Here is a 27,989-nt window from a genome sequence, read left to right as displayed (position 1 = left end):
CAATGTTACACCAAAGGTGTGTTTGCTATTCTGTGGAACAAAATGAAAATAAAATAAACACTTTATCATGAACTCCATAACTCTTACCCACAATGCCACAGTTAAAATGTCGTCTTAAAAAGAAGTAATTTGCATTGTCTGGAAAATCGATGATAGCAATTAAGAAATTAGACTAAAAACATTGTTTTTCTTTAACTTAAGGTAATTATTTTCTTAAACTATGTCGGTATTGGCTCTATAGGATCAATTATGAATTATGTTCAGAAAAAAATATGATTGCATGTTAGTGCATAACAATAAAACATGCTTTTTTTGGCAAACCAATTCCAGAGACTCAAACAACATATAAGCTAACTTCTTTATCAATAAACTCTAAGACTGAATTATGCATTCTTAATTTGCTCTCTTGTATTGGTGAGGGCTAGAATTTTAAACATTAGGTTGATGTAAAAATCAAATCTTAATTTTTGATTTATGATCCACATTGGGGTACTCATACAAATTACAACGTAAGACTAAGAGGTTAGGAATCTGTTCCTCCATACCCCAACCTCTTACTTCCAAGTGCCATATTACTTACTGCTCGTTCCGATGTTCTTTGAAATCAGCAGAATTATAGTAAAATATAAACCATTTAAAACATTTTATACAGTTTCTTTACCATAACATGGGAGAAGGTTAGTAAACTGAAGAAAAACAAATTACCAACCTGATTAGAAAATCCAGCTATCCTAGAAATCCTTTGTTAAAGCAGTTTAAATGAACTTAACATTTGTTTTTTAGCTTTTTGAATGTGTAATTCTGGTTGTTAAAATTACGGATTTTAAAATTTGCAAAACATATTAAATTAACCAATGATTTGCCTTTACCAATTTTAAGTTTGTTTTGTCAAAAATATATAGTATTAGTGAGGTAATTCAAAATGGCTGGTCACTTCGATAACTGTCTTCATTACAAATGTTTTCTAGGTATTTAACAAAAAAATAAGGATGTTTATCTCTTGATTTCCGGTAGGTTAAACTTCTTTAATGTAAATAAAAGACTTAAAATATTCTAAAACACATGCATACATGCATTAAAGTAATTCCTTCAAAACTGGAGGTTTGTCATTTTTCAGCTGGAGATTTGGTTTGAAAACTAGAGTTTTTTTATCGGTGTTTTTTTCGTGGCATAACAAGTCAAATATGTGTGAAACTAAAGGAAAACCCTGCATTAAGTCTGTATCCATGAGAAAAGATGTTGAGTACTCTATTAGAATAGTTGGAATGACTCTTTTGATGGATTAACACTTGAACATTTTAATGATTTTATTTATTAATGACAAAATTTTAATAACAAGAACAGCATAAACATAAATAACTTTCAATTTAAAAGTGTCATCATTACTATATAGCTACTATTAATTAAATAATTTTCATTTAGAAATTGTCACTACAGTAGCTACTTTCGCATAAATATGCATCAAAATGATTTCAATTCAAATAGTCATTACTGGGTTGGCACCACTTTAACTTTGACTTCCATGCAGCATTGAATTTGGAATAGTACTTTGCTTTCTTGGCAGGAGATGCTGAAGATGAAATATTACGTTTCGGCATTTTGACGGTTGATGAGAGTACTCCAAATTAAAAAAAATCACATAATTTCTCTGTTGACTTGGATAAAACAAGCCATACTTTGAGTCAATTTATTTTCAGTGGATGCATGGTCAATGTTTCCATAACCATCAAAAGATCTAAAGTCCCGCATCATTATTACACAATGAGTCCCAATCATCGGTAATAAATCATTTAATCATTTAAGCTTGTGCCACTAAAATTTGGGATAGTTGTTAATCATTGTTATATAATCATCACACCTTTTAAATAACGTCACATCGATAACCACTAAAGCTCTAAATTACTGTTTATGACCCTTATTAACATGTTCACCTGTCTACCTGAGATCAACCGGAAATGTCGTTATTCGATCCTCTCAGGTTTTTTCCTTCAGTAAATAAAAAAAAATGGCGTACAAAATTTGTTTACGGTATAATGTTTGGATAGTGGTAGATTTTCTGTTTCAATGGTAGGAAGGTTCTAATTCTGGTAGAACTGAACTACCACAGGTAGGTTCACATGTACATGTACGCACATGTTTAGCTAATTCACATTTGAGGTGGCTTAAATTGGGTGATTACATTGTTTCATTTACGTCAAAAGGTTATTCGGAGACAAATCGGGGGTCATTCAGAGCAAAATGACAAGTGTGAATTTATGTATGACAAATAAGACATATATGATTGAAACACATAATGAACACATCTTTAAATATGTTACATAATTATAACCATCAGGTTCATATCAGATATATGTATAGTCCAAGATTGCTCTCATGTCCAGGTAGCTGATTTGTCAGACAAGCTGGGGACATGTGACATCATAGCTTGTCCCATATCAAAACCATGGAATTTGGCTTGTCAATGTTTAACTTCATTGTTTTATTCTACAGGACTCACGGCACTGAACAATTTGGGGCGAAGTAGGTCCCTCACTTGCCCTCAGATGATACCAGAAGTGAAGTCAAGTCCCCTTTTTTCTGACATTGCCCATGATCAGGACCATACTGTCTTTTAGCGGTATTTTGACCACAGTTATCTCTCTGCTGTAAATTCACACAAAAATGGCATACCTGCCAACTTACACAGTTTTATCTTGTTTTCACCATTTTGATCATTTGTACTGTTATCATGATTTTTCAGATCAAATTTGTCCGAAAACCCAATTTTGTCAAAACTACCTAAAATCTCCGAATTCAAACCCCTATATTCGTGTTTCAATCTCATTTTTTTGAATTGAAGAGTCATAAATCTGACAAAAGGTGTTGATTTCTGTGTAAACAGGTAAGAGTACTTTTTATGACAGGTTTAAATAATCTCCAAGGAGCAATCAGCTGATCAGGGTTTGACAATTAGAAAATGAATCCCCGATTGGATCTACCACTGTTTTATGAACAGGCAATCATTTTCTAAAAATTAATTTATGACTCCACAAGTTACGTGACAATTACTGTCAATTTAACAGGTCTAAAATTTGTAGAACAATGTATGTAGACAAATTATAGAATTATCATTGGTTATACAAAAAGAGTTACATGTACCTCCCCTGCAGTCTGCACATTTCCTGTAATTTTAAAAAATGCAGTATTTTTCCCAAAAGTTTGGTTTGCAATAGTTAAAAGAATTACTATTCCTTTTAAATAGTGATGATTTTGGATATTCCGTAGCAACATTCTTTTATATTTGTTAGATTTCCTCATATATTGTACCCCATAGTATATATTTAATGGAAAAAAGTGCCCAAGTTTCCTTCTTTTCACTCATTATATTTTTAGCATCATTCTGACACATGGACCCAGTTTGGGTTGTTTACAGCCAGAGAACTGTTTGGATTATAATCCTTTAAGTTAAATAAAGAATATTATGTAACTCATGTAACTCCCCATTCAATTGACATTAATGGAAAGAAGGAAAGATGTGCTCAATGTATTCTAAAACTGTAGAAATACATTTGAAACTGAATGAAAGTTTTCTCATTTATTTTTTCTTAATTTAATGTTCAGAATTTCAATTAGTTTAGAGGAACCCACCACAAAAAAGGGGCTTACAAATGTATTAACTTCAAGTTAGCATTTTAATCAGCTTTTTCTCAAACGTTTGAGACAGTATATTCAATGAACATTTTTCACTTCAACTTACGACAATTCATGTTTTATTGTTCATATTTTGTTATGAAATGTGCAAATGCCATTTCTGGGACTTGGTTTAAATTTATCTCAATTGATAATTTGTTAAAAAAAACCCGAAACGTTTCATTTGATCTTCTTGTTTCATAACTGAACAGTAAATTTTCCATTTCAATGGAACATTTTTTAAGCTTGAGACAAGTTCATACCAACACTACAATATGTGTCAATAAAGATGAAGTCTTGATTTGTCAGTAATAAATTTTGAACATGATGATTGATACTCTTGATCAACTAATATCAAAAGACTGGTTATTTTGACTAAGAAATCATTATGGATAAAGTGGGACCAGGGAAAGAAATAACAGAAGAAAATGAAAATTTCCACAGGATGTGATTGCCTCAAGTGCCTGAAATTTTCTATTGCTGTGCTGCTAAAAAGGACGAAATCAATAGGATAATACATTGCAAGAAGCTTTGCTTTACTTAATCATACATGTATATTAATTTTGCTGTCAAAAAATTGATGATGGGTTAAAGTATAGAGACTTTAATCCCATGAATATACAATGCAGTCCATCATTCAGACAGCAGGCTGATTTCATTTTGTCTAAAATTTTAAGTTACTTACATATGTAGCTTAAAGAAAATGTAACATTGATCACAATGAAAACAAACATATAAAAATGCCTGCTTATTTTGTGTACATGTAAGAAAAGTTCACTTCTCCCTAGTCTCTTTCTGAAAGAGAAGTCATTTCTCCCTGTTTTTCTTAAGTAGGTGAGTCCTGATTCTATATATATATGGGCCCATGGATTGGATGAATAAAGTATTTGTATTCATATTTGTTGTAAATTCTAAGAAAGATGTTAAATTTGTGTTGCATGTACAATAAACTACACTATTGACATGTTTTACTGTACACCCTTATACATGTATGAAATTTTCACACTACTTAGTTTTATAATATTTTGACTGTGTGATCTTTAACTTCATAAGTTCAAGATCACAAATTTTTGTTAATTTTTAGAAGTATTTTCTTTCTAAAAACACCAACAACAGCAAAAAAGTATAAACATAATATTTTTGATATACACTGATATGAGGAAGGCAGTGGCCTTAAGTGCGAGCTAAGTATCAGATTCCCTATTCAACAAATTAGACTTCATGGGGTTTATCATTTTGCTAAGTTTTTAGGAATTTTTCTTCAGTATTAAATACATGTGCAAGTGGGAGACAGCAAAAGGCATTCCAAATATTTGTAAAATTTCTCGGAAGAACTGTTCCAGGTTTGGCGTAGATTGCTGGTTTTATCAAGATCCTTCCAACTAGAAGTAGTGTTTTGATGAAAAATAACATAGGCAACTTTTGAATATTTTGTCTAGCCTGCATTTTATTATTTCTGAAGCTTTAATGTACATTTTGTTGTATACCAATGTAGTGTTTTGCTTGGACGAAAGTTTTTTAAGTGTCAGTATGATAAATTTATAGACAAATTTTTATACATTTAAAAGTGAGCAAAGCTCGCTTATCAACTTTTCATACCCAATTTGAACTTTTCAAGTGCCAATAAAGTATTGAATTTTAATCTCGAACCATGTACCAAAACTGGTGAGCAAAATCCTGTGTTTTTGATATGGGACAATCTGATTTCACAGGGCCTCAGTCCTGTCTGGCAAATTAGCCTATGGCCATCAGAGCAACTCAGACTAATATGTGTATAAATATATGTGCCACTCATTCTTGTGATAACTAAAATATATTCACATTGCGCTGATATTTTTGTTATTGTCAATCAGAATCCAGCTCAGGAACAAAAATGTCGACTATGTGTCCTCAGTCCTGTTTCCACAATGGGACTGCCTAGCCAGCACTCCACAGTTTAGTTTCACCACATTCGAATCATAAAATTCACACATAATTGACTTGTTACACCAGGAAAAAACACTGAAAAAAAACATCTCCATCTGAAATGTGACAAATCTTCAGTTTTGAATGAAACACTTCGTCAGGTGAATGTTTCATGTGCCATCCTGGCATCAAATTGATAACAGTTGAATGAATTAACATAGAAGTACAGAGAAATCATGACCATATAGTTAGCAACAGTGAACATGTCCATATACATTTGTAAACTTGTGGATGACTGGGTGGATAGATAAGCCTTGCCTTAACAACTACATGTATGACTTGAGCATGTGTAAAACAGTCTTTCTAGACTGTGGCAAAGGATTTCATCATCAACAAAAAACATGTACATACACAAATGTGGCTCTCTATCATGATGTGGGAAACATCTTTCATTATTTTCAAGAGCCCATACTAGATAATCGCCATACGGAGAATAGGGATATTGTTTTAATTTAGGAGAAATTGAAATGTGACAATTTATAACTTGATCTTACTTTTGTTACATATTTATATATGTACATGACAATTTCTTTGCTTCTATTTAGGACAATTGATATTTCATCATACTGGACAGAAGTCAATTCATCAATCCCAGGATGCCGTCAGGGCAGCCTATGCAACATCCTATGGACAGGCCTGACCATGGAATGGCGTAAGTACATGTAGTTATAAATAGTTTAACATTTTTAGTAGTTCATTAATACATTACAGATTCTGTAAACCGGGCAATATTCGCACCATTGTTTTTTGTGATTTCTGTGAGCGATAATCTTTCCTGCAGGTTTATCTTCGTTGAACATTGTTGTGAGGTATAACTAATCATCTCTGGAAGGTTCCATTCATTATGAGGTATGATGTTTGTTCTACATCTGAGTTTCTCACTTCACCTAACAAAGCAGCAGTCACACTGAATTTTTACAGTTTGTAAATGATCAACATCTCACGACTGTGGACAGGTGCATATCTACTGTGGGGATTAACTAGTTTTTCAAACAGTTATCAGACTTTTCCATGTTGCTTACTTGTTATCCATACAAAATAAGTTGAATAACTAATGTCTTCATTTGCTTGCATGCAGCATGCAATTTAATTTTATTTTTTAACACTTACATGTACTTAAAAGTAGTATTTGTAATTGTTCTGTACAAATGATTATGGGGTTGTAATGAGAATTGGCAATTATTATTGTTGTACATTGTATTATAAAACATTGTTATAACCAACAATGCATTGTTATAACCAAATTAAGTTGATTTGAATATCTTATGTCAGAGAGTCTGATTACTAAATAGATAGGTGATTGAGTTCACAATTTCAGTTTGTATAACAGTATTTAAATAAAATCTGGTCCCTGAAAATGTGCTGGATAAAGTTACAGTATATTTTAAGTGTAGTACTTGTGAAGGAGTGAGCAGCATGTGCTGTATTGGTGCTTACTGTTATTAATTGATTAGGTATTGTTGTCTCCCTTTGATCACCTTACAGCTGGAAAGATATGTACTTGGTACACATATTTGTGTATAACATGTATACATGTTTAAGAAATGCATGAGATTGAAACAGCAGAAACAAGCCTCTAGGTTTGACAGGGAGTTCCTTGCAAAGAAGGCTGTTATTTCTATAGTACATGTACATGTATTTAAACTGATAAATTTTCCAATTACTTGTAATTGTAAGTTCTTGAGAATTACAAATGAAATTTCTTAGACTTTATGAAAATGAAATACTTCCTTCCCTGAACTGAATCACCTGTTAGTTACTGCTACCTTGACTGTCAAGGCAAAATTGCCTTTTGATTCAGAGTTGAAGAGCACCTTGGATAAGGCATTTCATATCATATGGTACATGTATATCTAGTCAGGGTTCGACACTAACAGTAGTCCGGTAGTCCTGTGCCACCCATTTTTGAGAAAGGACTACCTAGAAATTTTAACAGATAGTCCTTTATGCTACCTAAATTTATTCTTAAAATCTTACTATACCATGTGACAGGGTGGCAATATTATTTTGAGGACTGCCTAGTTGATTGATCAGAAAGTCCTATTGGCAACCTAGCTAAAAAGTTAGTGTCAAACCCTGCTAGTAGTGCTCTAGTTAGAAAAATGAGAAAATAGCCTGCTGCATGATTTGTGTGTTAGGCCAAATGAAAAAAATATATGTGGTTTTGTTTGTCTCTAAACTGAAAAAAAAAACAGGACTGGTAGGTAGGTTGTATATTGGTGATGTCTGCTACGGGTAATTATACATGTGCATCAAAACTTCAAACACTCACCTGACTGCATACATGTACATTTACATAATTGCCTTGACCACTTTCATTCTTTTCAGTAACTTACAATGTGCATGTACAATGTTTGCTGTGTTAAACATTTAATCAATATTCAAATTAAATCTGTTTCAAGCTTGAATGTTGTGTGTATAACTGTCCAAATTGTTCTTGATTCTGTGGTTTATCAAGTTATGCCTTGTCAAGTATCTTGTTGGTCTTTTTTATTGCTGGTCCAGTAAGCATAAAATAATTCAAATTACGTAGTTGTACACTTGAATTAATATTTGTCTAAATAGTTACATCCAAGGCTCAGGCAATTTGACATCCTATGTTAGTCATTTTACATGACTTCAGCAGACGAAATAATTTGGTTGTTTGTGTCAAGTCTTTTGCCTGCTCAGATTGAGAAACTTTAAAAAAAAACTTATTTTATGTAGCCATTTAAGTATTAGAATTTGTGTTATTTCATCACACACAACACATATGTTACAAAATTTTCTAAAAATATTAACGAAGTTGGTTCTAACAAGTAAACAAAACATCGTATCCCTCAGACATTTTCATCACTTCGGAAAACAGACAAGATATTCCTGTGATGAACATGTACATGTACATGTAGGTACATGTAAATTAAAGAAATGACTTCTATTTTAATATGATTCAATCTATTATAGATAAATTAATTATTACAATCTCCAACTGATTTTGTATTACTTGACAGACGGTTTCAGCACCTCCTGCTTTGGTTACCACTGGAAGGTCAGCAGGAAGAATTTTTGTAAATCTTTTGCTTTATTTTATAAATCAAGTAATAATCTGAGTCACTTCAATTCATTTTTAGACGCAATGGCAAGTGTACTGTAATATACTAAAGCAATCAACTAATCACTAAATCGGTTACTGGTAAATCATGGTTACAGGTGGCTGCACATTGGGTGATATATTGATGCACACCTGTCAAATAATTTGCAAAAACAATTAAGAGAAAGGATGTTTAGACACTAATAAAACCACTCAGACTGTAATTTATAAGAGTTGACAATATTTTATATCTGATATTGGAAAATGGTCTTCGGTCATAAGCAAATTTTTTGGTTAGTGACTGGCAATTATGACAGTTTCCAGAGCCCTTGGTTAGAACTACAATATACATATGTGCATGTACAAGGAATACTAAAAGAACTAAATCATATGCATGTATCTACATGTACAAAAATTGTATCTACTCCTACCCTGAAAACTTAAGTTGAGAAAAGGAAAGATATTTTTGATGCTGGCCTAAATGGAAACTTGATCTCTTGATCTGAAATAAAATTTAACAGAACTGGAAAATGTTCACAAAAATCATTATTAAAGACTTAGATAGAAATCAGCCCATTACAATAAAATTGTGAAAGTACATGTATATTGTACATATTCATAAAAAGTATTTTAACACACTTATTATCTTAAAAATGCAGTTCAAATGTCTGTGTACATGTATACACATATACAAGTATATAAGTTTACAGGGCAGTTTTCCAATAAATTCTATTGCTGTCTTATTATGTATACCATCATTATACTATGTTTATCTTATACGAGTTAGATAAAGTTGTTTTGATAAAAGCCTAACTCACTAAACATCCATATAAGCTCAATACAGCTGGTGTTCTTTTATATGCATGTTCATATATGTACACTGTGAAGTTAAGTATAGGATTTTTATTTCCATAAATTTAAAAATGTACAAATCTGGGTGCCAGGAAAAAATAGCTTATTAAAAAATATAGCTTCGGCTTTTTTTGCATTCTGGGCAAAGTTAATTTTAGATAGGGTATGTACATTTGTAATGGTCTAATTCTGTTGGTTGCCACAGTTAAATGTACATGTATATGTCAAGGCACACATGTAGTTCATACTATCACACCACATTTTTACAAGAGCAAAAGCCTAAGAGGACTTTAAAACATTTGTACATTATACACTTTACTTTTAGAAGTCTGTACACAATTTATATTTGCAATGTTCTAATATATTTTTTTTTATTCTACATAGTTTGAATGCTCTATAATAGATAAAACACCATTGTTACAGAAATATGACAATTGTCTTACATTGTTTCATGTTTTTTTTTTATGACAGTACCTGTACTTCCCATTTTATATCCCAGCTCTCCAACTTACAAAGAGACAGGAGTGTTTGTCTTTCCTTCCATCTGTTAAATGGGGGGACCATTTCTTATCCATTACACCGCCTACACCACTGGATGGAATTGAATGATACTTTCAAAAAATCTTAATTACAGGTTCTCATGATGCACCTCCCATTTAAGATTTTGATCCAATCAGTTTGGGGGTATCATATAGCAAAACATGGACTTCGTCATTTCTGAATATGTGGACAAGGGGGACCGATCTCTTTTCCATTACTCCTCGTACACCACTGGATGGAATTGAATGAAACTTTCACAGAATTTTTGTTACATGTTTTCATTGTGCACCTCCCATTTTAGATTTTGATCCAGTCAGTTTGAGTGTACCACATAGCAGAACATGGACTTTGTCATTTCTGAACACACAAGCAAATGTGCTACACATGAGAATCATATGGTTTGCATCATATGATTATCATATAAATCAAGCACCATATGATAAGTATGTTTCGGTTTACATATGATAATCATATGTTTTTCACAAACATGTGATAGTCATATGTTTTCAAGCCAAAATTAACATATGAGAATCATATGATTATCATATGAATCGAGCACCATATGATTATCATATGTGGCACATTTGCCTGTGTATGGGGACAAGGGGGACCCATCTGTTATCCATTACTCCTCCTACACCACTGGATAGAATTGAATGAAACTTCCACAGAATCTTTATTACATGTTCCCATTGTGCACCATATATTTTTTATTTTGATCCAAATTAATATAGAAGTCAAAAGGTGCAAATGGAGGAGTGCGGATATCAAGTTCGTGAGCATTATTGATAGTTTTTCTAGTTGTGTAAGTCAATTACTCTCTTAACCAAATTTTTAGTTTCGTCACCCATATTGTTCCCATGTTGACATCCATACACTGCCACCATTTCAATGATACATGTGTTGATATTCTCGTCAGGCTTTTTTTCCCTCTGGCATAGGACTTGTGATGTACTAAGGACAAAATGAGAGCTTGATGACTGTTTGGCTCTGAGTCAGAATTATGTGTCTGTGTGTTGGAGTAGTACAAAGCAGGGTCTGTAAGATTGGTCAAACTTTCTCATTCTTAAATGCATGAAAATCACAAGCAGCTGTCTAGAAGTACTTTTGTTTATCAATTCCTAAATGATTGAATAATCCAGGGTTACATAAAAATAAGAGCACTAGAGGTACTAGATAGGAAATCGAATGGACAACAATAGTTAGCCTGAGAAACTTTCCTTTTAGACTATTTCTTTGCCTAGATTTTATTAGTTTGGTAGTTTTCTTATTTCCGTTCATTACTAAAGGACAACCTAGATTTCGATTTAGGAAATTAGAACTTTCATCATTTTGCCCATTAGGACAAGGTTCATAAAATGTCATATCTGAGCTGGTTGTTTTATCATCTGAGAACGAACTGATTTTTCCTGTGAATATTTAGGATGCAATGTATATACTAGCTACATTGAACATGTATTTAGATAAAAAAAAACCTTAGTTTTAGAACAAGTTTTATATTCTCGGGACTTGTATAATGAATTGCTTAACAAGACCAACACTATAGCATATGCACAGATCCATCAATTTTTGAGTAAGCTGCATATCTTTGATCAAATTTTGGCTGAGCAAAGAGAAAGGTGTAAAAAAAGATCTGTTGAAATTGTGCTTAAGCTTGAGAACTTTTTCTGAAGTACATTCCTCTTGCTAGGACTGTTTATGAATGCTTAAAATGACATCAGAGTTGGGGTCAATTACTTAGGGAAGTAATTTATTAAAATTGAATTATAAATTACCTATAAACATCAACAACAAGTTTGTTTTACCAAACTACTATCATTGTTATATTTTTTACTTGCATATTTATGGACATTTTTTGTGGTTGTTGTACACAGTTCTTTAATTTTTTCGGAACTGATAATGATTGAAAATTGGATCAAATTTATAGAAGTACACTATAAATAATTGTACATGTATTATGCATAATAAATGTTCATCATGTACTTTATAGCACACACAAATATTTTAAACTTTGAAATTTTGATTTCATAAACATTTGCCTGCTGTTGGTTAGTGTGAGCATTGACCTAATCTGTAAAGAATGTAAGTTTGTCACATTAAAATAATAATTAAAAAATTAGTTTTGGTCTTTTTTTGTAAAAATTAGAATGTGCTTGACATTCTAATTTTTACAAAAAAGATTAATTCTGAATTTAATAAAAATTTAGATTCACATTTTGTGAAATCCATTCTGATTTTATTGAAATATCAAGAAATATTCCAAGTAGGTAAATAGATGTAGATAATTGACTAAAACAATGCTCCCTTCTGTACCTCTAAGGAAATAAGTAATATTAAGTGATAGTCCTGTATAGAGATAACTAGGACAATTTCCTTTGGACAGCTCATTGTTTTTAAGGGCACCTGTTGATTATAAAATTACACATGGTGTTGAAGCAGATAGTGTGAGAAAGGATGAGATGAATTGTTTCAACTATGATCCGTTCTATTCCTCACCGCTGTCTTTGTTTTACAGGAGGCATACTCCATACATGGGTCAGCCTGATTACAGGATTCACGAACTGAATAAGAGATTGCAACAACGAAGTGAGGTAAGATTATGTATACTTGTTGTAAGTTAAAAGTATGAATAAAAAAAAATCACAATCATTTTTGGAGTGGGACTATCCCCTATGTGATTTTCTGTTTACTTGCTGTCATGAATTTCATCAAGAAATAGTGCAGGGAGTCTTTTCATGATCTTCAACTTGTTCTAATCTGTCTTCTCATATGTCCATAACATTCCTTCACTATTTCCATTGTGAACTTAATTTATATCAGGTTAGATCAACCTATATTTGTAATGAAAAGTATTTAGCTGCTTCTGTTTTTGTCTTGGTTCTTATAGGACTAAATGTGAAATAAAATGGATAACGGGTGTAAATTTTGCCCCCTCCCTCTTTTTCAAGGCCACAGAAGGAATAAGGACTGCAAAAGTAGTTGAGGATAGCAAACTTCTTCCATGTCTTCTGAATATCCCTGACAATCATTTTATGCCTTCAGTACTGTTGGAAATTGTAGTCAATCATTACCCACTTAATTGAATGAGTTACATGGTTTATTACAACAAACTTTCGCAAGAGGTCTTTAAAACTATAGAAATGAATTTTTTGGAGAGGTTAAAAATGGAAATGGAATTATGATTTGTTTTCTGCTATGGAATTACCTCATTCATATTCTTGGCAATTGATTCCTTGAAATTATGTATGAAAAATATTGCTTCCCTTCCTATCCCCACTGGCTCAATGGTCAACCAAGATAGTGTGGATATATAGAAATCATAATCGTTGGCAGTCTGCAGTGGGAAAAATCCAACATAAGGATTTGGATATTTTAACATGTTAAGAGTTCCAAAATCGCTCAATGGATTTTAATGAAACAGGATATGTTAGGGTGCCTGAAAGATGTTAATGCAAATGTAGTATGAGATGCCAGCAAGATTGCACTTAGTAATCCTGTTAATTTTGATTCATACATTGTATGTTAAGGGAGTGTTCAGCATAACCCCAAAAATTGTCTATGAATTTTTATGAAATTTCATGGAGAAGCTGGGTATTTTGTGCTAATGTGCATGAAGGTATAATTGTTTTGGTTGCCTTCATGATGAGAAAATTCGAGTAAGGAACCTTATAATCCAAGTATGGATTCTTATATTATTTTTGTCAGGGTCCAGTGTTGGTACATTATTTTGTGAATTCTAGTTCCCATTAAGATGTACCATTTACCCCCCTTAGTATAGACCTGTCATAACATTTCAGTTTATGATTCTTGTACCTTCACTTTCTATTTTCAAACTTTAATTTAAATCCATAGAATACATTGATATCTACTTGAATATTTAATTATAACATCTACAACTTTTCAAGGGCTCGAACTTAAGCATAAATCATGTAACCAACTTATGTTATGTGCATATTTCTTGTCTATGCAATATTAAATTGCATATCAGCTAAAGCTCAAAATAGTTAGAGTGAGTGGGGAAAACATAGGAATGGCTTTAAAATGTATTCAGTCAAATTTGTCATAAGTATTTTTTCACTATTGTAAACCCTGCCCCCTTCTTGGAAAATGTTACTACTGGGAACTAAATTGAACATATTGAATACACGAAAGTGTAAAGGTGACCCTATCATGACTTAACATGAATGAATCATTATTAAAAATGATAGGGTATAGTATACACATTGATTAAGTGTCAGATAAATACAAAGAAATACATAGAAATTACTTTTCTGTGGATAACCATCTGCTTAAAATTGGCTTTATTAAACCGCCGATGCTCACCTTTGGCCATTAGCCTGAAGCCTGGGCTTGTAAAAATTTATTCAGGCGAGTAAAATGATGTATATTTTTCTTTTTTCTGGCTAATTGAATCTGTATACATACAATCATTTAATTAGTGATTATATACATGTACATGTATTCAGTATGGGCATGTACCATTGACAGGTAACATTAGGTTATAGAAAATGCAGAAAAAGATGATAATGTGACATTCTTTATCAGGGTCAACTTATTCATTCTGGTTTAAATGATATTCAAATGACAGTGTTGGATACCATATTTATGCACTGAGTAATTGGCTGAAATATTTTCCACTACTAAAGTACATGTACATGTATATACATATTGTTACACATGTATTCACAATTCTAGTAGTAATTTTAAGAGAGGAAGTGAGAACAGGAAATATAGTCATGTTGTCTCTCAAGTTACATGATAATTATGGTCTTCAGTGCTTTGCTTTACACATTTTAAAATAATTGGTTATGACAAAACATGTGAACCTATCACCTATCCCAAGAAATAAAAAAAATATTCTGTTTAGATACATAAAATTTTTGTACAACATTATGATATACACAAATTTTGAAATGATATAAAATATTGTTTGTAATGGTAGTGAAATTGTGTATTTTATGCCAATGTCTTATTCTAAAAATGGTTTGACTTGCCTGTAGGTTTTTAAAAAAAACAGGCCTATAAAGATATAAATATTGAATTTAGCCCTTCTATATTTTCCTCTGAAGCTGAGCTTGTCCTTCCTACATTGTATTAGCTAATCTGAATCTGTCAAAATGTAGATCTTTCCAACATGTTTAGCAGAGAAAAAAAGTCGACAAGTTATGCCTTACTAAGTTGAGTCAGTGTTGGCCCCTTGTAATGTAAATTCTAGTACAATACATTTATGATTAAACTGAAGAGGCTGCTATAAGGAAGATACAACATTACATAAATGCACTGGAGCGTGAAGAGTGATTAGTGTTTTGTTTTAAGGTATTTTGTATCATTAATTTTAGACAGGATGCTGAGGTTAACTAATCAAGGTAACTAGATAGTGTTGTTTTACTGTGGGGCTCTCAAGGGGGAAGTTGTTCCTTGAAAAAAATTTCGATGTCAGGTTTTATATAAAAATAAATCATAAGGACATTCTTGTTATATGTCAGTAGATAAGGCTCAGGTCTGTTTTGTAGCATTATTTTAGTAAGGAAGGTAGACCAGGGTAAGGGACACAACTCTTACAAATCATTGGAATGTTTGTATTCAGAATTTTACATCCATTTTATGTAAGCATCAAAGTAACTTGGACTGATTTCATTCTGTTTCAAATGAAAGCTTGATAGCTTGGTGAAATTAAATATGATACAAACATTATTACTGATTTCAAGAGTTACATTGTATGTCCCTTACCCTAAATCTACCTTCTTAATTAGTGTTATGTATAGTGTTTTGTCTTGTTTTCTTGGTATAGTCTTAGTCCCTGGATTATGAATATCTTCAGTCTCGTTCCTTGTTCTAATCATATTTTATTTGCTTTTACTTTCATAGCTGTTTTGATTTGACATCTAATCTTTAAATTTTATCTTGACAGGAAAGTGACAATCTTTGGTGGGATTCCTTTACTACTGAGTTTTTTGAAGATGATGCCAACCTGACATTATCCTTCTATTTAGAAGATGGACCAAAAAGATACAGTAAGTATTACTAAATATTTTGTAATTGATATTTAAATAATTGAGTATTGAAATGACCTGTTTTAGTTTAAGCTCAGGATCTACTGACCTCAAAAAACTCATCACAAATATTACTGCACATGTTCATTTTAAGTAAGTTGTGAATTATACCATTTAATGATACCTAGATGTAAGATAACCCTTGTATACATTCTGTAGGTCAAGTTCATATAATGGCTTTAAGGTGTGAACACACGAAGTAGAAAATATATTCATTATATGGAGACATGCACACAGAACACTTAGAGTTTATATTTCAGTCCAGATACATTTTATTAAAATAAGAATTTTAGCCATCCATTGATTCAGAAAGAAGGAAACAAAGTGAGGTGATTTCCTTTAAATAGGGAAAAAAATATGTTTTTTTCATGATCATGTGATGTTGACACAGTTTTCTGCTAATCTGCTTTGAAATAATTTGATTGCATCGCATGAAACCAAATTTCTGGATCCATCCCCGATAGTTACTTCAAATACATATCTTTAATTTTTCCATTGATATACATGTACTGTACATGCAGTTATAATTAGATCTGAATCTGACATGTATTTTACATGATCAAGGTCTGTGTATCTGACTAGATTTTTAGATGGTAAATTTACCTCCTGTGATATAATACATGTACAGGTAATACAAATCATGGCAAACAGTAAGAATCAACTTTATCTTGATTATAATAAGGCATTAAGTTTCTGTGGTTTCAGTTTCATCATCCCTGACACAAACATTTTGATGGATTTAAACTTGCATTTCAAGGTTGAACGCTGTAGTTTCGACTAAACTGATATGTTTGACACATACTTTTTAATTCTTACTTTCAGTCCATGTATTAATTTATCTCCTATTTCCAGAGAACATTTCTCTCTTTAAAAACAATAATTGTCAAAGATTAAATCCACATTAGCTTAATTATACCCCCACAAGCAAAGTTTGGGGAATACAGATGTATATGTACATGTAAGTGTCACCCTGTCTGTATGTCTGTCCATCCGTTCGTCTCTCTCTAATATTATCTAAGCAGCTTGCAGCATTGTTATGATATTTTGCGGGTTGTAATATAACCACATGGAGCTGTGCATACTGTCAAGAATTTATGTTTGGACAAAAATTGTAGAAATGATTGCAATTGAACTTAGGTGATTTTTCAGCAAAACTTGGTTTAATCCATTGGTTACATCTCCTCCTTAATGACTTGCAGGATTATAATGAAACTCAATGGAATATTGGATTACCTGGGCATATGGAGATATGCATATTTTCAGGACTTTATGTTTGGATAGAAATTATAGAAACGTTGGACTTCAGCATTTTTCAGCAAAACTTGGTTTAATGCATTGTTCACAACTCCTCCTTAATGACTTGCAGGATGGTTATGAAATGTAATGGGATGTTAGACTACCATATTGGGATGTGCATATTGTCAAGAATTAATGTTTAAAAAAAAATTGTAGAAATGATTATCATTGAAACTTATGCATTTTCAGTAAAAGTTGGTCTGATATGCATTGTACACAAGTCCTGCTTCACAACTTGCTGAATTGCTATTCAACTCCATGGTATGAAACTCCAAGGAAGTGTGCATATTTTCAGGAATTTGTCATATTCTGTTATTGTGTTTTCAACAGAAGAAAATAGTACTGATCGCTGTTTGGTGTTGGGTGTTTTAGAAATGGCAGCAAAATTATGTATCATAACTAGGTCCCCAAATGTACAGGGGTCAAGAGACTGCAGGGGGTATTAGTCCAATTATTAGCAATGTCTAGTTTATACTGGTTCAGACTTGCCAAGGACCAATTACTCTGCAAATATGGAAAACCTTATGCAATTACATGTATACCTTTATGGACTAACTAAGTCAAAACTGGGTTAAAAGTATTTTTGAAATGCAATTGGAGTATAAAATAAATTATCAGTCATGTGCCTAGAAGCTATGGGTGGTGTATTCACTTCTTCTTGTCGTTCACCATTACACTTGAATGCCAGTCTCCTCAACAAATCTGGTCGTCTTCTGTAGATCTTCCACAGGTCTATACAGTTTCTCTGTAATGGGGGTTGGTTTATCTTCTCTCTCTGTGCCTGGTGTAACTTGCACGTCTGCAGAAAGTGTTCTGTATTCTGCTCTGCTTCTCCACAGGGACACATAGGTGATGGTACGACCTTCAAAACAGATGTACAGATGTTGTGTCCTTTCCTTAGCCTGAAGATTGTAGTTTGCTCAAATCTTTTTAGTTGGTGGTAGCTATCTTGAGTCTGAGGGGTATTGTGCAGAGACTTGATGATGGTCTTCATCTCTGTGTAGCAGACAGGATTTTCATCTTGCTGTTGTTGAGCACCTTCCTTTGCTAGTGTATTCACTATTTGGCATTCTCCCAATCATCTCCCAAGACAGTAGCAAAGTTAAGTTGAAAAGTCTCAGAACTGACCATAAAATGCATCCATAAATCAAGATGAATATAAACAGCTGATATTGAACTGGTCAGAATGTAGCCTATACAGATATTTGTGTACTATTACATTTTGTATTGTTTAGGCTGTATTCATCATGTAAAAACTGATATCCTATTGTTAGTCAATATTTACTGGTATCTGGTTAAATGTTTCAGTGGGTTTTTTTTTATCGAAATTTAAATAGTAAAAAAAAAAATATAATGTATAATGTCTTCTGTCTGTTATTCTCAGATTAATTCCATCTTTTATTAATTTCAGCTATTGGTAGGACATTAATCCCTCGTTATTTTAGGAGCATCTTTGAAGGAGGAGTGACAGATCTCTACTACATTTTGAAACATACAAAGGAATCATTTCATAACACATCGATCACCTTGGATTGTGATCATGCTACCATGGTAACTCATCATGGAAAACCAATGTTCACGAAGGTACATTTATAAACTATACAGATTGGGTACATTTTATTTTTTCCAGTTTCACCATTGGGATATACTTTATTTTGTGTGCAATTTTCTGATGGTTTATAAGACAGTTATTTGAGGAAAAAAAATGACTTTCAACTAATAAGGTGTTAAAAGCATTATCTGTTTCAAAGAATGCTGGATGAATTTCGTTGGTAGTTTTGCAGATAATGTTAAGGTTTATGTCAAGAAGAGAATACTGTAAGCACTTGATAAGCATTAGCTGGTTTTCCTTACCTTCGCCAGATATGCTAAAAAAAATATTAATCAAGAAACTCTTAAAGGGGTAATTTCACTAACATTAGTTTCAGGCCTACTGTTTTGCTGAAGTTTCAACTATCTATTTGAAGTTTTCTATTTGCCTTTTTTAAAGTTAAAATACTATCTGATACTAATATACAGAAAGTACAAGCTAGTCACAAAGAGAGCTCAAAACTCTGCACAGTTTTCAAAGAATTTTCACAAAAATGAGAGGATTAGGGGTAGTTTTTTAATCCAAAAGTGTAGAGCACAAGCTATGAACAACAAAATTTTCTGTCAGGAGTTGTGATAGTACAGAAGGCTGTTATAAATATCAAAGAGTTCAACAAAGACACCCTATAATTTCTACATAAAATGTCTCATGAAATAAGCTATTAATAAACACAATTCAGCTAAATTTTCTAATTTTGCCTTATTAAGAGTAACACTTGTATGAACAACACGAAACTTTGTTTTCAATAAAGGCACATGCACATGTTCAACTAGTGAATTATGCAGTTTTCAGATTCATCAGTTTTGGAACTGATTTTAATATTTTCTTAACATATTCCTTTATCTGTGAAACAGTTAGTTACTAGCATTTGATCTCTTTAGTATTTATAACTCTTACAATAGTCTGAGGAACCAAACTTATCCAGATAGCATGATTAATTTCAAATGGAAATTTTCCTCAAATCTTTCATTTCTTACTTATTTTGTAGGCAGGCTTCAAGTGAGGATGAGATTAAGAAAAGGGCTTTATGGTAACAAATACATGTTACTACTATAAATATTTCCATTTGATAATTAGAACAGTTTTTCTCTTTGAACTCAAGTTAATTCTTTTTTTTTACAGGTGGTAACTGAAGGCCGTCTGATTTTGGAGTTCACATTCGATGATTTGATGAGAATTAGGTCATGGCACTTCCAGGTTCGACAACATAGAGAACTAATACCAAGAAGTGTCATAGCAATGCAGGTATTAATCTTGTGTTCTTCTTGGGACTGTAGTCATTCACTGATATTCAGCGCAATTTCCTCTTAACATAAAAATTGTATAAAATTAAAACAAAATAGAATATGAAATAATCATATGTCAAGTGTCATTTTGTATGTTTCAAGCTAGAACAGATGAACTTACAAGGGACATAGAAATAGAGGGAAAGAATATTAACAATGTGGTGAAAGCATTCAACACTGTTATATTAAAGGCAGCAAAAGAAAGTATACCAAGAGGTGTAAGAAAGGACTACAAGCCATACTGGTCCATTGAGATACAGGCAACACATGAGGCACTCACAAGGGCAAGGGATGATGCAGAACAAAATCCCAGTCAGGAAAATAACATCAAACTCCAAAAGTGCAAGGCCAAACATCTAAGAACAAAGATTGAATGCCAAAGGAAAGGGTGGAGAGAGAAAACATCATCTATGGATATGGAAAAAGATACAAAAAAGCTTTGGAACTTGACAAAAGCACTGAATGAAGAGGGAAGCAAAGGTGAAAAGATCACGCTACAAGTTGAAGGAGGAACAACCATACAGAAAGCAGCAGCAAATGAATTTGCTAAAGGCTATGAGAAAGGAAGCAACACTGATATACCACCATCACAGTAAAAAAAGAAGTAAGAACTGAATTGACAGAAAGATCAAAGGTGCCAACACATGAACTTATGCAGAGGGATATCACCATGTTTGAGATGAAGGAAGCAATCAGAAAAATGAAAATGAAAAAGGCACCCGGTCCAGATAACATCACCAATGAAATGCTTCAACACCTTGGCACCTTAGCATTCACAACTTTGCTAGAGATTCTCAACCTGAGCTGGAGACAAGGTCAAGTCCCTCAGTGTTGGAAAGAAGCCATAATGATGCCAATACTGAAGAGGGGAAAGAACAAGTCAAAAGCCTCAAGCTACCGCCCAATTAGCCTAACAGGCAGTTGCTGCAAATTAATGGAGCGTATAATCAAGCGTCTATAGACATACTTGGAATCCAAGAACATTCTTGTGCATGAACAAGCTGGTTTTAGACAGTACAAGAGCACAGAAGATCAGACAACACATCTATCTCAAGTAGTCGAGGATGCATTTCAATCAAAGATAGTAACACTAGCTGTCTTTGTAGATCTTCAGAGAGCATTTGACAAAGTTTGGAAAGATGGCCTTCTTGTGAAACTTCTTAGATTTGGAGTAAGTGGAAGAATGTACAAATGGATCAACTCATATCTGTACAATAGAAGGGCAAGAGTACTCGTAGCTGGGAAGCATGGCCGAAAAATACTTCTAAAACAGGGTGTACCACAGGGAGGAGTATTGCCACCAACTCTCTTCATACTCTATATGAATAACCTAGTTCCAGAGCTACCAAATGGTGTACAATCAGCACTCTACACAAATGATCTTGTCTTCAGGTGCTTTGAGGAGTATGCAGGACAGGACACAATGGACTTAACCAACATCTGTACAGAGTTTTGAAGGTCATACCATCACCTATGTGTCCCTGTGGAGAAGCAGAGCAGAATACAGAACACTTTCTGCAGACGTGCAAGTTACACCAGGCACAGAGAGAGAAGATATGGGATAAACCAACCCCCATTACAGAGAAACTGCATGGACCTGTGGAAGACCTACAGAAGATGGCCAGATTTGTTGAGGAAACTGGCATTCAAGTGTAATGGCGAACGACAAGAAGAAGATAATATGTCAGGGCTGAGTTTATATTATGTGCAGCTCTTGCGTGAGGTCAGGGAGCATTTATTCAAGCATCTTCTGATCTGTAACTTATCTAAAACTGCTGAATGGAATTAATGAATATTTCACACATTCTTCATCACATGATGCAGTTGTGACCTATTTTGTTTTTCCCTCTGAATAGCATTTTGGGTTTCCTATATGCATTTTGGTAGGGAAGTGCAGAATATCAAGACATTTTTGCTCACATTTTTTTATTTTTAACTTTTGATTTCCAGTTTGACATTACATGTACAGTACATGTGTCTTGTTGTTTTATCACATTTCTAGATTGACTAGGTAACAGTTAATAGCAGATGGTATTTCATTACAATATGGATAATTTAAGTGATTAAGATAAGAAATTTATACCCCTGCAACACAATTTATTATCACCTGGATTCTACCTTTATATTTTGTCACATTTCCTTCAAACATAGGTAAAATTAATGGTAATCATAAATGTTTGGATGGGGTTGGTATTACAGAAATAAGTTGAGGGAACCATGTTTTGTGAAGGGGGGGTAAGGTTAAAATATAGTTTTACGTCATCATTTTTTGTTGGATATGGGATTGATTTCTCAGAAATCCTTTTTTATGAAGTTGAGTATCCAACATAGGAGGATTTGACCATGTGACTTTGCTAACTTTAGCTTAGTGTTTATCTTATCGATGATCATATAATCCACACTGCGGTATTTTTTTTTTTAGGATCCATCAATGGTTGAACAACTTTCAAAGAATATTACTCGACAAGGTCTCACCAATTACACACTGAATTTCTTACGGGTAAGGATGTACTTATGTTAATATCGATTACTACTATTTTGGTTCAATCCATTGTCAAGCTAAATGTGATAACATTACATAAGTGTAACATGGCATTAGTAGTTCTAAGCAAGAAATTGAAATTTTTTTTTTTTTTTTTTTTTCTTATTAATGAAAGCCATTTCTAGTAATACTTCAGGCAGTTAATATATAGTTTAATTACTGAATTTCTGAATAGTACTTTGTTATTTAGCTGTGATGTGCATTGTGTTGTGTTTTACTTACTTTCAAATCTATGCAAACTATTAATGTCACATAAAAAAAGTGTCACAAAATGATGTCACACTGCACCACAGGTAACTATACCTTACAAAATATTTCTATATTTCTTCACAACATTCAAACTAAATGATAAATTTGGTCATCTTTTTAATTTCTGTTCCACTAAATTTATATTTTTTTTTAAAGTTATGTGTAATTCTGGAACCAATGCAAGAACTGATGTCCAGACACAAGGCATATGGTCTTAACCCTCGGGACTGTCTCAAAACCACACTGTTCCAAAAATGGCAAAGAATGGTGGCTCCTCCAGGAAAAGGGAAGCAAGGTAACACTGAGGTTTATGAAGACATAGTTGGGATTGACAGAGTTGCCTACCCTTACATTTTTGGTTTCAGACTCATTATTTTTAAGTCCATTATTCACCCTTACAAATTTCAAATTCCTTACGATTTAGCAAACTCTCAGAAAAATTTTTCGATTTTGTTTCGTCTTTTTGACAAAGAAATGTACCAAACTTTTTTTTTAATCTCACATTATTATTTTTTTATGTGAACCTTATCAGAAAGAGATAGGCAAGTTTGGATTCACATTCCAAGATATTATAATGCATCTATGTTATTCACTGAAGAAGATAGTTATTATACATTGTATTAGTTGTTAATGATATTATTTAGTTTTATAGAAAGGGTATCATTTCAAACATAGAGAGGTCTATCAATGTACATGTTATTAACAATAAGCTTACCATTTCAAGCATAGAGAGGTCTAACAATGTACATGTTATGAACAGTAAGCTTACCATTTCAAGCATAGAGAGGTCATCAATGTACATGTTATTAACAGTAAGCTTACCATTTCAAACATAGAGAGGTCATCAATGAACGTGTTATGAACAGTAAGCTTACCATTTCAAACAGAGAGGTCTAGCAATGAACATGTTATTAACAGTAATACAAGTAAATATTGGTACAGATTTATAGTGAAATATTTTGGAAATATTTTAATTTCAAGGAAAGTTTAAGAAATTCTGTTTATGTTGTTTGTCATAACTTTGTTTTGCATGTACTGCAGAAATATTTGTTGTCTATTATCCTAAAAAAAACTTCTAAGAAGGTTATTGTATTGTTTACTTCTACAAGATATTGTGACCTTTACAGAACCAGCAAGACAGACTGGGAAAAGACGTAAGAGGAAATCTTCAACAGGAAATGCTGCTGGTAACCTGAACAGTTCTGGGGGACCTACGAAGAAAAGATCCCCTGGTCCTCAAGGCATTGGCTCAGTTCCTGGGGTAGGTTATGTTTATTATTTTTTTTCACTTTAAGTATCATACACAGGAATTTCAAATAACAAGAACAGGGAATAGTGGTGTATTTTTTACATTTTATAATAAGGACTGTTCCTGTAAAGCATATGAGGGACGGGGAAGGCACTTTTATTCTTTGTATATAAGTGGGTGTTCAGGTCTCTTGGCAAAATATAAAGTTTAATATGAAGCATCAATAAAACTTCTATGGATGGCTCCCCAGGTGAAAAGGTGTCTATCCCGGCTACCTCATGTCTTTTAATTGAACAGCCCTAAGGAAAATGTGTAAGCAAAGGTAAAAAAAGATGCTTGTACATGTATGTAGTAAATAATAGATCATTTTCTGAAGACAAGAAAGAAATGAATAGACCATTAATACTGTAGTTAACACTACTAAAAAGAAATGTAATTTCCTCAGAGAGAATATTTGTCAAATTATATGTGCAACTAAATATGTTAATTGTAAAAAGAAATTTAACAATGAAGGGTCCAAGTTTTGGCCATTCATCAATGTGAAAAATAATGAAATAATTTTTACTTAACTTTAATCAGGATATTGTTCCACTCAGAAAATTATCAGTCAAAATATTTATAGAATTAGCAAAATCTTATACTCATGAAAGAAAATATTGATACAACTTTGCAATATATTTCACAGAAACAACCTTATTTGTCAGCTTCAAATAAAAGATATTGTATGGATACACAAATTATCTACACTGTGAGAAAAAAAAAAACACAAGATTAATACAAATTTACAATAAATTTTGTACCTCAGAAGGCATTAGAATAAAGAGATTGTACATGTATGAAGTACCTAAATCATTCATTTACCCCCATAATCTAATTTGGGCAGTGTATAGGAATCTGCCTCTCCATTTGTCAACATCTCTTGTAAGCAGAACTCCTTCAAAACTGCAAGATGGATTTTGAAAACTTAAAATGAATGTTAGGTATTATATTTAGATATGCATGAAAGAATGTAATTTTGTCACACTTTTTCAATAGAAAATTCATATTGTAACAACAACTCCTCCTTTACTGCTAAATTGATTTTAAGACACTTCTTTAAAATTGTAATGCATTATCTAATGGCCACAGGGGAAGATGATTGTTTTTTTAATAGCCTGCAAGGTTTGAAATATAATCCAACATGTTAAAAAGTCTAAATGGAGGGGTGATATCATGCCCACAGAATTTTTAGCAGTGGATTGCTGTAAGCAAATGTTGAGTTGGACATTTATATTTAGTGTGCATCATTTTCTAAAAATTATAAACATAGTAATTATTTACATCTGCAAGTGATTAAATATGAAAAAATTGCATCAGTGAGGGAAAATTAACTGTAGTGAATGAAATGTAATACATGTACTACTGCAACAGTGTAAAAAAAAAGGTCTTCACCTTTTGAAAGTGTCTCTTTTGTTATTTTCTTGATAAATTACTATATTTCGCTTCGCATAATGCCTGGACCATTCATATATGAAATAAAAAAAGAACTACAATGTTATTGACACCTATCTATGTTGTAATTGTTATTAGAACATTCACATTTAAATCCAGCTTCAAAATGTTGACATTATCAAACCCTGTGATTCTGTTACCAAAATTATTTTTGGATGGTGGTACATGACGTTAGATCAAAACCATAATTTAATACCTAATTTGATGTCTAAAAGAGGGTTATTGTTCCAAGCAAATGTTTATTTTTGAACTTGTGATGAAATATGTTTTTGTCAATACAGAATTTGAAAAATTCATTGATCAGTATTTGTAAACAATCGATATTTAGCGGTAGCAACAAAAGAGAACAGCATTGTGATTTATCGTGAATAATTTCAAATTTCTTTCTGGTTTTGCATATGAACTAGTACTGATGATTGGTTTTAGTCAACAGAGACGAGCATGATAAATAAAAAGAAAGACAACTCTGTCTCACTAATAGAATGGTTGAAAAAAATATAGCTGAATCAATAAGGGGCTGATAAATGTTTTTCAGGATGTAATGGTTGTTGGAGAGCCAACTTTGATGGGTGGTGAATTTGGTGATGAAGATGAGCGATTAATCACTCGGTTAGAAAATTCACAGTTCGAAACCACTAATCAAGAAGAGGATAACAAAGACTTTCAGAACTCTCCTTCAGTAGCTCATAGTCCCTGGGGTCAGGACAAAAAGACTCCAACTGGCAGCAGTACCCCAGGGGCAAGTATACCTCCCCCTACCTCTCAATCTAGCCAGCCTGAAGAAGGAAAGATAGAGTAACAACCCGACTCAAAACAATAATTTCTTAAACCATTATAGATATATATATATATATAGTATTCTTTAGGAGGTAAGAAGTGGGCAAGACAAGAAAATAACTTTTAATGATAAGATATTAAAATGAACATCATGATGATAACCCTGAAATTTATTTAGACTTATTTGATGGGAAATGAAAACATGCACGAGAGATATTTTCGACAAAATACTTTCAAATAGAATTTCAAGAACATATTTCTGATGACAATGGAAATTTGGAAGGCTAGATAATATTTTGTTTTAGAAAATACATTTATAATACAAGCCTTGTTTACATTAGCCTCAGCGTACCTCTGAATCAGAAAACTTTTCTGTATGGTTTTAGTAGAATATTTGTAAAAGATATTACCATTTATTGTTGATCTGTTGTACATTGTTAATGGCATTTATAACATGCAAACCTTTAAATTTGAACAAATTATGGAACATAAAATCAAGCTCCAATGAATTAAATATTTCCTTACATTTAAATATGAAGACTTGTGTTTAAATATATGTGTCTGTGATTTTATCAAATACTAAACCATGCATACAAAATGTTAGGTGGTTTAAAATCAGCTAGATGTAAAATTTATTGTCTGTTTGAAAATTGAATGATTTTTAGTGTATTGACACTGCTTATTACATATATTAATTTTTCAAACTTTTATTCAGTGACCTAAATTAATTTAAGTTATGGCATTCATCTTTTTATTCTCATTTCATAACCATTTGTACTATTTCCATATTATCCATTAAAGCTCAACTAAAAATATATCAAAAAAAAAATCCTTAATTTGAATTTCACATTAAAGTAATGTTTTTTGTTCTTTTGTATAATAATTTTAAGAGCTAGATGATAGAAAAATAAAACTTATTTATGATTGCTAAGTGTGTTTTATAGTTTTTAATATTTCATTTGCAATTGATCTGATGTGCAATCTTTTTGATAATTATTAAGAATACTTGTAGTTAAAGTTGTTTTTTTTTTATTGTGCATGGTGCAGTTTATGTTTTAATATATTGCCCATGAATAATAGTTTGTACTATACTTTTGATTTTATTAATTGGCACATGTTTTGGCTTATGGTTCATCTTGAGTAACATTTTATAAGAATTTTTCTGAAGTTATATTATAGTCTGTTATCTTCTCTACTCTATTTATAGATCTGACTCAATCATATCATGTTCTATGTCTATTTATATTGTGTTTTGTGTAGAAGTAGTTAAACATGAACATTATATTTTGTATTCATTACATTTAGTATCGTGAGAAAAATATTGTCATTTTTTAAATGAAAATAAATATCATTTTGTGA

The 27,989-nt window shown here is 32.3% G+C and overlaps 1 protein-coding gene across 1 annotated transcript; it reads left to right on the top strand.

Moving 5' to 3' along the window:
• Positions 1–91: 91 nt before the first annotated feature.
• LOC148621545 (LIM domain-binding protein 2-like) lies at positions 92–27,989 on the top strand. Its single transcript, XM_088576044.1, has 10 exons — positions 92–201; positions 6,180–6,286; positions 12,612–12,687; positions 16,008–16,110; positions 18,857–19,029; positions 20,159–20,281; positions 22,745–22,822; positions 23,270–23,408; positions 24,241–24,374; positions 26,389–27,989. The coding sequence occupies exons 2-10, from the start codon at positions 6,231–6,233 to the stop codon at positions 26,650–26,652; spliced, it is 1,146 nt and encodes a 381-aa protein (XP_088432170.1). The 5' UTR covers positions 92–201; positions 6,180–6,230; the 3' UTR covers positions 26,653–27,989.

Source organism: Perna viridis, chromosome 3 (assembly GCF_037379345.1).
Source record: "Perna viridis isolate PV_CMFRI_1.1 ecotype Kerala chromosome 3, ASM3737934v1, whole genome shotgun sequence".
Classification (NCBI taxonomy): Eukaryota; Metazoa; Mollusca; class Bivalvia; order Mytilida; family Mytilidae; genus Perna; species Perna viridis.
This window is presented reverse-complemented; position numbering and strand designations above follow the sequence as displayed.